Raw genomic sequence first — 11969 nt, 5'->3', positions numbered from 1 at the left:
TGGCAACTGAACAATGTGCAGTCGCTTCAGCCACAGCTCCCTCCCGAGACAAGAAGGAAAAAAAAAGTGTCAGAACAATTAATCAGCATGATTATAACATTTCTAAACATTCAGAAGTGGGCAGCTCTTCAGATTATGAAAACTGAATGGTATGGCAAGGTTCTGTTCAAGTAGCTGAGAGAATTTTAAGTTTCTTGATTAAGGAAATCTGAAGCTGACAACTGTGGCCCTTCCTAAAATATTTCACTATACTCATCCTTATTTTGCTCAGCTTGTTTTCCCAACTTTTCTTCAGCAGCTGATTTTCAAAAATCAGCATTTTGCTGCTTCAGGACTCCAAGTAAAAGCTCTTTAGCTAAAAGCTCATTTATTAAACCTCTGCAGACAACCACGAACATGTCTGTACAGCAAGTTTACATGAAGGACGATGCTACAAAAGATACAGTGGCAATTAAAACAGACCCACATAAATAATTTATAAAAATACTTGAAATGGTGAAAATAGCGATGTAATCCCCAATTATTTTCTTCCTATTGCCAGGACTTTGATGTGGGAAATCTTACCATCAGACCTTTTTAAAAACATTCAGAATATATTAAACTTATCTACAGGATAATTAGCAAAATGTATAAAGTATAGATTATTGTACAAAGGACAGATATTAAAAAAATCACCAATCCACCTGAAACTCAAGGACAATATAAATCTTAGCCAAAATAATGAACACCAAACCACAAACTCTGCATTTTAGAGTCTTGAGTATTGGCAAATAAAATGGTCTTAACAAATCATCAGTCCTGTTATTCCTTAGGTGGAAGCTTGCAATTTGGGAAAATTCTACATTTGCTGGCTGCTTTGGTGGTCCTGGTCAAGATGGAAACCTGCACTGACTTCACTACCAAGGAAAAATAGGGCAGACCTGCATTTGTCAAGATTTTCTCTTTTCCATAAGATGAGGGAAGTTATCTGAGTTTGTAAAACTGGTGGGGAAACAGAAGGGATTTGGATATAATAAAACAAAAGACCAATTAAGATTTAAGTCTTTTTCTTTTGCTGGTTTCTTGGGGAATTTTTTAACAGGCTTCTTATCCGTAGATAAACCCCAGTTGATTCTGCCATGTTTTCAAATTCAAATGGTGTGATGCCTGCAGCAAACTTGCTCATGTCAGGAACAAGTCCAGATTTTTTCACAGATGATCCAGTGCTTGTGGGCACTTTATTACCACCTGTGTTTTCCCCCTCATTAACCTCAGGGTTGGCAGCAGGCAGGGTGTCATCCAGCAGACCCTCAGAAACTGCATTATCAGGATTTTCCTTTAAGTCAAGCAAACTGTCCTCTAGATTGGGACTGGTTGGAGAATGTTCATTTTCTGGGATCTGCTCACTGATGTCAGAAAACTCTGTTTCCACTGAGATCACTTTCTCAGGTGACCTGACTTCTGCAACAAGATCTGCTTCATTCCTGGCTGGTGATGATGTCAGAGAATTCCAAGTTAAAGGTGTGTCAACAGGAATATCAGAGTCACTGTTGGTGCTCTCTGCCTGCTCCAGAGCTGCCCAGATTAACCTCTGCTGCTCCTCCAGCTCCTCCAGGGTCAGTGTATCCTCATCCATCACTGAGTCCACTATTCTGGGCTGAGGACTGTTACTGGCAGAGTTTGGTGCTGGGGCAGTCCTGGGGAGGGGAGAGTGGCTGGGTGTGGAAGGCTGAGGGGGTGTGAGTGGGGGAGTTCCACGGGGCACAGGGGGGGGAGTGGACATGGATGGAGATCCAGGTGGCAGAGGAGGTTGGAACTGAAAATTGTTGGGAGTTTGAGATCTCTGTGCTCCTTCCAGATCTAGAAAGAGATTAAAAGACATCTTTTAGAACCCAAAATCTGACCAGGACAAGATTCAAAGTGCCAGTGTTCTGACTAACTACCAGATTTACATCATCTCATCCTCGATTTCCAGCTGAGACAGAACAAACTTTGTGAGGCTTTTCATACCCACCAAAGCTATCTTTTTTGGGATTTTACATCTGCTAGCCACTCAAGGAAGAAAAATTGCTCTTGAAGGTATTAAGAACAAACCCATTCCACACTGGGACACATTGAAGGATTCCTCATGGCAGATTTCAAAAGGAAAGCCAGAAGTTTCTCCAGCTGCTCTAACACTAAACACTGCATCCTCCTGAGTTTGCCTCGCTTTTAAGAAGCTGTAAGCTTGCAAATTTATGTTATTTCATCCAAATATTTAGGGATTTGGGGGTCTTAACAGAAGTTTCTTTAGGATGCTCCTGGAGTAAAGACATCAGAATTCTTAATTGAACATTGCAATTGCTCTGAGCACACCTGAAACCTCCTGCTTGGTATTAGAAAATATAAAAACCACAGTGCCAATCACAGCAAATGCCACTGCAGCAGGACACTGCTGGTTCTGTCAACACTGCCTTTAATTACAACTAAAATGCTAACACATTCTCCTTTGAACTCTCACATTTCAATCCAGAGCAAGTAATTTTGAAAATAAAAGCTGAAACTAGGAAAAGCAAAAATCAGAGTGACTGTACCAGAGTCCAGGTCCATGTCAGCTGCTGCTGCCTCTGAAGAGTCTTCTCTTGCTCGTTTGGAATGACGAGACTTGGACTGAGGTGCAGATCTTTTGCTGCTGGATTTTGGACTTGGCTGCAGAGAAATTATCCACAAAATCAAAAAAAATTAGTATTATCCTGTACAGGGTACATTTCCAGCTGTAAGAATGAAAGGAATTTTGTAACTATGCAATCATTGGGGACCCAGTGTGTAAAGAGCCTTTGACATTTGAGGGATGCCATGGCCATGGCAACCAAGCTTCTCATTTATTAGGGGAGTCTGGAACTTCCAGCCTGTGTAAATTCATGGCAATTTTTCCCAAACTGCTTACACAAATCTCTGCACAACTGGGATCTGCTTATATTAAGTGAAATAATAGAATTCATTTTAAACCTGAAGCCATTTTTTGTTAAAACAGATAAGCCAGATGAGCATTTCACCCTCACTAGTGTCAATAAAAAGTCTGTCCCCTTGTGCAGAAAGAAGATAAAAGCATGAAATCATCATGACCTACACTAACTAGAAGACATCATTCTTTTTTCAATAACAAGGAGATATATTCACCTCCTGATAATTAGAAAGGTAGTGAGCAAAAACATCCTTCTGTTGAGATGGCTGCATGGGGATGGAACCAAACATCTGCCACTCCTACAGCAAAAAGAAAAAATAAAGAGAAAAGAGAAATAATGTAAATAATGTTGCATATGGCTGGTTAATAACAGAACTTTGGCTAGTAACACTGAATGAAAAAATACATTTGGAGGCCACTAAATGGGCAAATGTAAAGGTGTAAATGCACAAGTGCTTCTTTTTATTGCTCAAGCATTCAGAGCAGTGATGGAATTCACTGACAGGAGGTTAAAATGCTTTTGAGGATGAAAGTGCAGCACCCACAGGAGATTTCTTGTGTGCTCTGTGCTTAAGAGGGCACCCACCATGTGGCTCTTCTGCTATGACTTCTTTAATTCCAGCTGTTACAGAGCTTTGCAGAAGTTGTGCACTGGTCTGATGTATTTTTTCGTGATCAAAATTATAATTATGGAAACAGCCACAGTGATTTTCATATTGAAGACATTCAGAAAATTTACATGTAAGGAAAAAAAAAGCCATTCATGTGTGAAGTTCTGTGTTTAAACTATTGATCTCATAATGGCAATAATTCACACAGAAGCACTGCCAGACCCCAGCACAAGAACCATGACAAGTTATCAGTTGTCACATTAATTACAATCCCCAGCCCCAAAGCAAGGGCTTAAAAAGAAGAGACTCTTAGAAGGGAATTGTCAGCTGCAGATACAAAACATGAACTCTTGGCTAAAAGCAGTTCCTGTCACTCAGCACATTGCTTAGAAGACAGAGAACAGCTACTTACATCTGGGATCCCACTGGGAGTGGATATATTAAAGCCTGGGTAATTTACCAACTTGGACACATCATAGGTGATACGTTTGGGCTGGGGAGAGCCCTCATCTTCTGCTTCAACTTCACCTATAATGGAATATAATTATTACTGATGTTAATTAAGAACACCACTGAAAAAAATCCACAGGATTTAAGAACAGGAGTTTGGAATGGAAGTATTGATAGAAGGGTTTGAAATACAGAGAGGCAGGAACAGTGACCAAATCCATCAGATACAGGCAAGAAACCTCCCCAGAAACCTAACTGGGTATTCCTACACAACTGCTCTTCATGTACCATTGCCACCCTCAGAACTGGGCATCAGGACTGTTGTGAGATGCAGCATAAATAATGGTCATGAGCAAAAAGCTGGTAAGTTACTTAAGGTGGGTTCCAAGAAATGTTTTGTTTGCTTGTTGGTGGTTTTGTTCTGTGTAAAAGTAATTTATTGAGGGCTATGGCTTCTTCCATGAAAAGTAAAGAGAAAAAGGGAAAGGAAATTGGACAAGAAGAGATTTGCAAGTCTTGCAGTTTCACACAACTCCAGGTTCTAACAGTGAAATCCCACTGACAGTTTCCCATCTCTGCAACACAACCAGCATGGAATTTGTTTTGTTTTGCTGTTACATCACAGCATGTCCTAGGTTGACTATATGATGCTTTTATCCTCAATCACCTCGTTCTGTTTATGCTGAATAATCAGTTTTGCACCTTTAAGACTTGTTCCAGAGAGTGAAGGGGGGAGCACCTTTGGGGGTTCTCTCCAAAATTTGCCCTGAACCAGGACACAGCTGATAAAAGGCACATTTTTACACGAATAAAACAACTTCATTTGCATCTTTTCCACGAGGAAGATGAAGGTTTACAAACCAGTAGCTTTATTATCTCCTGAGGAGGATGCAGCCAGCACAGAGCCTCTTAGTAAAGCTGCATCCCAGCCCCAGAGTGCTCACCTTTGCCATCATACAGAGCCAGCCCTGAGTGCTCCATCTCGGCCTCCTTGAGCCAGCCCGGGGGGTAGCCCAGCTGCCGCATGCGGTAAATGAACGGGGGCAAGCTCTTGTCTGTCACACCAAGGGCATCCTGAAGGACCCCACTGAGCCAAGGAAACAAAGAGAAAACAAAATGTCATCCAGAAAAATCCCTCAGTTGGTGGCAAAAAGGTTAAGAATGTTTTGGGGAGTTTTCACTGAGTTGTAGCTCAAAGTGTGTTGCATTTCCACCCCAGATATAAATGAAAATCAGCTCTGATATTAAATAGAACTTTTTGCCTTGCTGATGTGCATAAACACTTTATTAGATTTAATTCTACACCAAGAATAACACACTTGACCTACTGCTTCTGACTCAGGGCCTTGACTGCAGCTATCAACAGGAAGGGTGGACCTTGACACTGAACTTACTGGTGATTTTTTTGGAGACTGCCACACAATACTATGGTTTCTCTGAACATTTTGAATAGAGAGGAAGGGACACTCGAAGCTCACAATTTGCAGACTTTTGAATACATTTTTAGTAGGAACATAATACAATTTGAGAAGTCAGAGAGTAATATTTATCACCCTACATTAGAGAAAGGGTAGGACTGTCAAGCCAGCAGTGAGTTTTCATTTGAAAGATAGCTCTACAAATTATTTAAATTCTATTCAGCAAATTCTAACATAATACACTCATAGTTAAGAGCAGCAGGTGGACTTAATAAACTCTAGCAATTAAAATCTGGCACTCCAAAGGCAGAAGAGGTATTCCAGAAAAGCAAATGGAAAGAAAAGAGATACCTAATTACTCCTGGCTTAAATTTTCCAAACCTCTCTTCTACTTCTTCTGCATGGTAACGCTGCTGATAACTCTGATTGCTCGAATCACCACAAGCTTCCAAAAACTCCTTTCTCTTCTCATTTATACGAGCTGCATTTCGTGGCTTAAAGATAACACAATTGGGAAGTTTAGAGTTGGACAACTCACAACTGATGCACTCCTTCACCCAACACAAAGCTTGGAGAGCAGCAGTCTTTGGAATACTGGTGACTTTACCTTTGGGCAGTCCTTCATCTGATGGTCTTCAGAACCACAATTGAAACAATGAGGTTTGGGCCTGCTTGAAAAATGCACAACAAATTAAACCTGAAAACAACTCAGCAATGTTAAATACTCCTAATTGTTTTCATTCTTGACAGATTTTAAGGTTTAGACTTGAGAAAGACAAAATCAAAAGCAATGATGTCATGTGCTGTCTTCTCCCTCTTTTAAACTTATATCAATATTTAAATAAAGAATATTGCTGATTTCACAGTGCTAAGGAGAACATGGGAAATGAGGAAAGGGCAGAGGAAATAGGAAATGGTATCATCAGAGGTCTGATCCCTTCCACAATACTGGGAATCAGTAGAAACAAACAGCAGAGCACAACCATTTCTTTGAAAAGTCCTGGCCCACAGTTTCAAGTAATTCATTTTGTGAAACTGCACTGAAAACCTGGAATGGAATTGCAGCTGGCTTCAACTTTAATCTCCCTTGTAAATTCACACCATGGCAAGAAACATTTGCAATATTACTGGGGTGAAATAGCAAGACTTTAGAGGAAGATTTATTTTCTGAACTTTAATTTTTACGGAATTAGGATGGGAACCAGAAGTGGAGACAAAAAGTGTGGCACAAGTCCAAGGTAACTCCAGCTGGAAACTGAATTTGATTCACTTCTGACCTCCCATAAAAACTACACCATCAACTCAGATCAGTCTGTCTTAAAAATCTATCAAATAAGTCAGACAGGAGCTGTTCTACAGAACAGTAACCATGACACAACAGCAGTGCAAGGATGACAAACCAAGCACTAAAAAGACAAGAAACAGAAGAACTAAGTATAAAAATTCAGGAAGTTCTGACACACTGATTTTTGGCCCTTCCTAAAGAAACTCAATAAAAAGAAAGATTCACTGACTGCAACGCTCAGCTCTGGCTTATTTAATTTAAATTTAAATATTGCTCAAGAATGTCCAAGGGTTTATTAACTGGGCAATAATCACAGAGTGCATCTGAACTTTTCAGCTCAAAACTTTACATTTAAGAATAATACAAACCTTTTGGGTTTTACTTGTATTTCTTGTCCATCTAGGGAGAGAATCTGGCTGAAAACTTGCTGATATCTTTAGATTTCAATAAGGAACTGCTACTGAATGAAGCAAAATTTCAATTTTGTTTAAAATACCAATGAACACTTAATAGTGCTTTGAACAGAACACTGACTCATCTGCATTAAGTTAGAAATGGGTCCTTGATATGAAGTCCTGAGTATAAACTATAAAATGGTTTCTACCATAAAGCATTTGCTAAGATGAGCTTATGCTCTTTCCTCCTACAAATTTCTAACCAATACTTTATCAGCACTTGCTAAAACTATAACACTCTTGTTTACAGGTAGAAATTTCCAGATAATAATTCTGAAATGTTTCACAGTAATCTTATTAAACCACATTTTGACAGAGTTTCAAAATGACAGGTTCACTGAGAGCAGGACTTTGGTGGTTTGGAAGCCAGTGCCTAATGAACCATTTCACTCAGAATCACTTCAGCCACACTTAACTTGGCATTTAAGCAGAAATTCCCACTGGGCATCCACTCCCTTCACCCAGAGGTTGGGAGATTGTAAATTTGCAATTTATGTTCATATACAAATATTCTCTAACACTGACATGACCTTGATTACAAGCTGAAGAACTGGATACTGCAGAAATGAACTCTGAAACTGCTTCTTGTCCTGGGTCTTTCCAGGACAGAAGCAATACTGGAAGCCAGGGGGGATGATGTTACTTGAGAAATTTCTTGTCCAATTTCTTTTATCAAGGAAGACATAGATATTAAAAAACTTTTCAACATTTCCCAGTTTCTTCATCATTTCCCTCAATTTCACTTTTCCAACATTGGCTTTAATAAACAATAAGGAACCAATTTTAAAATGGATGCATGTTAAGAGCATACCATAATTAAATTTTAATAAAAGACTTCCCCTCTAGCTCCCACATTTGGAAAAAAGCATTTCACAGCACGTCTGAGTTTCCCAAACCATTTTCTCCTCCCAAAGAGTGGATTTTATGGAGGGAGAATACTTATTCAATCTGCAGTGAGCTGTCACTCCAAACCTGATTAGGGACTGGCCAAGGAAATCCCTAAATTCACAAGATGTATTTATGGGGATAAAGCATTCACTCTCAGGATAGCAATCAGCAAGTCAATTATATCAAAACACTTATTTGTTTTGAATAAAAAAGCCATTATTGACCCATTAAATCATCCCATCTCTAATGACTGGTATGGTTTTGCTAGAAACAAAAAATTCACTGAAGAGAATTTGAGTTTAATTTACCCACTGGAATTCTTTGGATTTCACACATGGAAAAAAGAAAGGTGTTTTAGCAAACAGGATACTTAGGTATTTCCCATCCTTCTGTCAGCTGTGGATTCTCATTTAAAATAGGCTGTCCCAGTTTATCAAGACAAAAATTGGTAAAATACAGAACACTTCCTACAACCTGCAGAAAAAAAGTCAGAGAATTGTCAGAAATGTGTCAGTATTTAGGTGAGATTGGTAGCATTTCTATAAATTTACACTGCCTGAAATACTTCCAGGTTTTTATTCCCCCATTCTGTAAGAATTTACAATTAATACAAGCCCTTTTTTTTTTGCACTGATGTAGCCCAAACATGCTGAATTTAAATTTAATTTATCAGTGTAATAACAGCAGTTAAGAGATCTTATTTTAATGGCAGTGTACAGTGAATGTGGAGAATGAAGAGTCAGACCTACCATGGAAGAGCACAGTCAAAAACTTACACTAAAAGCTTCTTTCACTTTTTTAGCAGAACTTGATGAGCTGGTTCCTTTACAGTCCTCTTCCAAAACAACACTGGAGGGCTGACAGGAAATGCAAAAATAAAAATAATTCACTTAAATCAACCTGAATTAGTGATGTAAAGGGCACAGAACTGGGGTTCAGCTTTTGTCCTTTCACCAGCAGCAGGATGGAGATGTCCACATCAGTCATGAAGCATGACACAGCTCCTTTCTAAGGCTTTCTTTATGAGAAATACACTACATAATTACATTTTCATTCTCATCAAAAAAGGGAAAGAGAGAGAGAGATGTGCCATTCCATCCTTTCACTCAAAGTGAATGCTGAGTTAAGAATCAAAATTTTAAACCAGGAGGAGAAAGTGTAAATTTTCAGATTCTGTTGTTCATCTGTTTTCTTATATATACTTGGAGTTGGGCCAAACACTATCAGAAGAAGACACATTAACCTTTCTTCTTAATTATTTAAACCAACTTAACAATTTTCTTTCACTGAAATTTCACTAGGGATGATTTTCAAGAAGCATTTTCATGGGCAGAAAATCTTTGCTCTCTCTCTGTTTTTTGGAACAAACAGTTGTAAAACATTTGTTTGACATCTACTAGATTTGATTTTTGTCACTGTTTAACAGTGCAATATTTCAATATTCTCATTACAGAGGTGGAGAAGAAACATTCTGTAACAATTTCAGTTTTGAAGTACCTGTGGCTTAGCATTCAAGTGTGATTTTTCTTGTTCAGTTTTCTTCTGCTCTTCATATTTTTGAACTAAACTATAAATAAAATCTTCAATTTCTTGATGATACCGCCTGAAATAAAAGTAGAGAGAGATGAAGACGTGACCAAGGCTGAAACAAAGAGCAGATATCTCTTTTCTTAAGCACTTAGCATTTACTAAATACCTCAGAAAAGGGAAAAATCCAATTCTTTTTTGCCCTTCTCTCAACCCCCACGAACACAAATGCAATCTGATATTTGAGAGCACCAGGGCATGGCAAAAAATCAACCCAGAGGCAGGGAAAGATTAATTTCTCCTGTTTTACCCACAACATTTCTGCAATTCAAGCTGCTCTTCAGATTCTCTCCAAGTTCCTGGGAGTCACCCTTCATTTCATGGTAAAAGCAGATATTGCTGATGAACAGAACTCCTGTCACACTGCCCATTATCCTTTCTCCACTCCAAGCTTTCAACAGTTTATGTTATTCAATAAAATCCCCATCCACAATCTGGGCACAGCACTGTTAGATCCAAACAAACACAAAAAGCCCCAATTTCCTGTCAGGATTGTGTTTTCATACTTACTTAGTAATGACATTGTTCATAAATAAAATCTGCAAGAGAGGTCCATCAACTTTGGGGTTTTCCACGGAGATTCCACTAGAACAGCAAAGAACACAGACAATGGGTACAGTAAATTTCTCCCACCAGTTTTATCACAGCTCAGGCTGGACCCCACAGAGGGAGGAAGGTTTGGTCAATACAAAATCTGTGGTTTAAAGTCCTCCTAAACAGAAATTATGCTCTTGAGCAAAGCAGGTTGGTATGAGGTGGAAGGAGAACAAAACACCACCAAACTACAGAAATATTTAATTTTGTATTAACAGAATTCTCTTCCTGCTATTATAATTTCAATAAACTTACACAATCTTCTAACTAAGATTCATTCAACCATTTAAATGTAATTTTGCCTCACTGCTGAACTTATACATTAAAACTGCTTCCCTGAAGACCAAGTGAGCTGCATTAAACAGATACACACAAATAAATAAAATAAATAAATAAAAGTTACAGCAACACCAACTGAGATCCTGCTATTCAACTCCAAAAGACTTTTCAGGAACTGGAATAGCATTTTAGAAGCCCAGCACCTCAGCAGGGATTGGTGATGTGGCAGATTGTTACCACTGACAGCTTTTATCTTAGATAAACTCTACTTACATATACAACATAAATAAATATATTCTCTCTATACAATTCATACAATGTTTCAAGTCAGCATTAACATACCTAGGACGAGTCAGAATTCTCAGCTTCCTTTTAAGTTCCTGATGTTAACTTATTGTTAAGGACTATGATTTTCTTTGGAAGACACAAACCCACACCCAAAGCAAGCAAGAAAACACCAAGCAAAAATTTCACAGAACAACAAACAGGGTTTCAGTCCTTCCCTTTCACTGCACAGGGGATTATTTAAAAATCCACCTGTTGCTGGACAAACACAATAAATTGGAAAAAAGAAAAAAAAAAACACAAATAAAAAGAGGACTAGCTATGACAATCCAAATAGTATCATTCATTACATGCAATGATTATACTAACAGATTTATAATATGTTATTTTTAAAATATCTGGGATCACCATAAAAAGAAAGGTAACGGTAGTACACATGTACTTGTAAATGGGAAATAAATCATAACGCATTTCAGATTCCACTCTGCTGCAGTGGCAAACCCAGAAACCCTTTAGGGAACCGATCACAATTCAACTATTTGCAATTATCTGCCGCTGAGTTAAAAGGTGGAACGCAGGGATTCTGTGACAGCCGTTTCAACAGCCGGCCCCGCCTCCCGGGGCCGAGGCGGGCCCGGCCGCTCTGGGGATAAAAGTTTCAATGGAAAACGTGCTCTGAGGAAGCCTGGGAGCACCAGGAGCTCCCTCACCGCCCAGCTCAGCCCTCTCCCCCTTGGGACCCGGCGGAGACCGAGGGTTCGTTCCCACAGAGCCCGGGGAGAAGCCGGAGCTCCCCTGAGGGCCGGGACCGGCTGGCCCGGAAGGGAAACGGCAGCAGCGGCGCGCCCGCCTTCCCCCGCCCCGGCGCGGGCCCTGCCTCTCCCGCCAGGATATTCTCCGCCCGCAGCCGCTGCACCGTCTCGTCGCGGTCGCGCAGCCGCTCGTAGAGCTCCAGCAGCGGGTCCGGCTCCTCCAGGGCGGGCGGCGAGGGCGGCCCGGGCTCGCCCTCCAGCTGCCCGAAGAGCTCGCGGTCCCCGAAGTCCACCTCCGCCGCCATCTTGGCCGCCGCAGGAAGGGCGGGGCGGGGGGCAAAGGGCGGCGGGAAACGCTGCGCGGGCGGGACGACGCATGCCGCGGACTACAACTCCCAGCGTGCATAGGGGCGGCGGACAGCAGAGTCAGATGCCTGGGAGA

General features: G+C 40.3%; 1 protein-coding gene across 4 annotated transcripts; it reads right to left on the bottom strand.

Moving 5' to 3' along the window:
* Positions 1-350: 350 nt before the first annotated feature.
* On the bottom strand, positions 351-11855 carry ZCCHC8 (zinc finger CCHC-type containing 8). Of its 4 annotated transcripts, none has more exons than XM_059863287.1 (14): positions 11670-11855; positions 10833-10875; positions 10128-10202; positions 9528-9633; positions 8807-8887; positions 8401-8504; positions 7056-7121; positions 6010-6073; positions 5754-5896; positions 4929-5071; positions 3947-4062; positions 3139-3222; positions 2553-2667; positions 351-1839 (listed from the first exon to the last, which is right to left on the bottom strand). In XM_059863287.1, the coding sequence occupies exons 1-14, from the start codon at positions 11830-11832 to the stop codon at positions 1037-1039; spliced, it is 2106 nt and encodes a 701-aa protein (XP_059719270.1). In that variant the 5' UTR covers positions 11833-11855; the 3' UTR covers positions 351-1036. The 4 variants fall into 4 exon arrangements, with proteins under 4 accessions (XP_059719270.1, XP_059719271.1, XP_059719272.1 ...); XM_059863288.1 differs by having other exon boundaries at positions 6010-6070; XM_059863289.1 differs by lacking the exons at positions 7056-7121; positions 8807-8887; positions 9528-9633; ... (1 more) ...; positions 10833-10875; positions 11670-11855 and having other exon boundaries at positions 6010-6070; positions 8339-8419.
* Positions 11856-11969: the final 114 nt, after the last annotated feature.

Source organism: Haemorhous mexicanus, chromosome 19 (assembly GCF_027477595.1).
Source record: "Haemorhous mexicanus isolate bHaeMex1 chromosome 19, bHaeMex1.pri, whole genome shotgun sequence".
NCBI classification, from domain to species: Eukaryota; Metazoa; Chordata; class Aves; order Passeriformes; family Fringillidae; genus Haemorhous; species Haemorhous mexicanus.
The sequence above is the reverse complement of the archived record's forward strand: the minus strand, read 5'-3'. Positions and strand labels throughout refer to the sequence as shown.

What these genes read in the sequence shown, in the direction of transcription:
- ZCCHC8 (XM_059863287.1), bottom strand. Translation starts at nt 11,832, where the DNA reads ATGGCGGCGGAGGTGGACTTCGGGGACCGCGAGCTCTTCGGGCAGCTG. An exon ending in GCAGCGGCTGCGGGCGGAGA is followed by an intron (nt 10,876 to 11,669) that starts ATATCCTGGCGG and finishes CAATAAGTTAAC; the next exon opens with ATCAGGAACTTAAAAGGAAG. An exon ending in GAAGGATGGGAAATACCTAA is followed by an intron (nt 7,122 to 8,400) that starts GTATCCTGTTTG and finishes TGAAATCTAAAG; the next exon opens with ATATCAGCAAGTTTTCAGCC.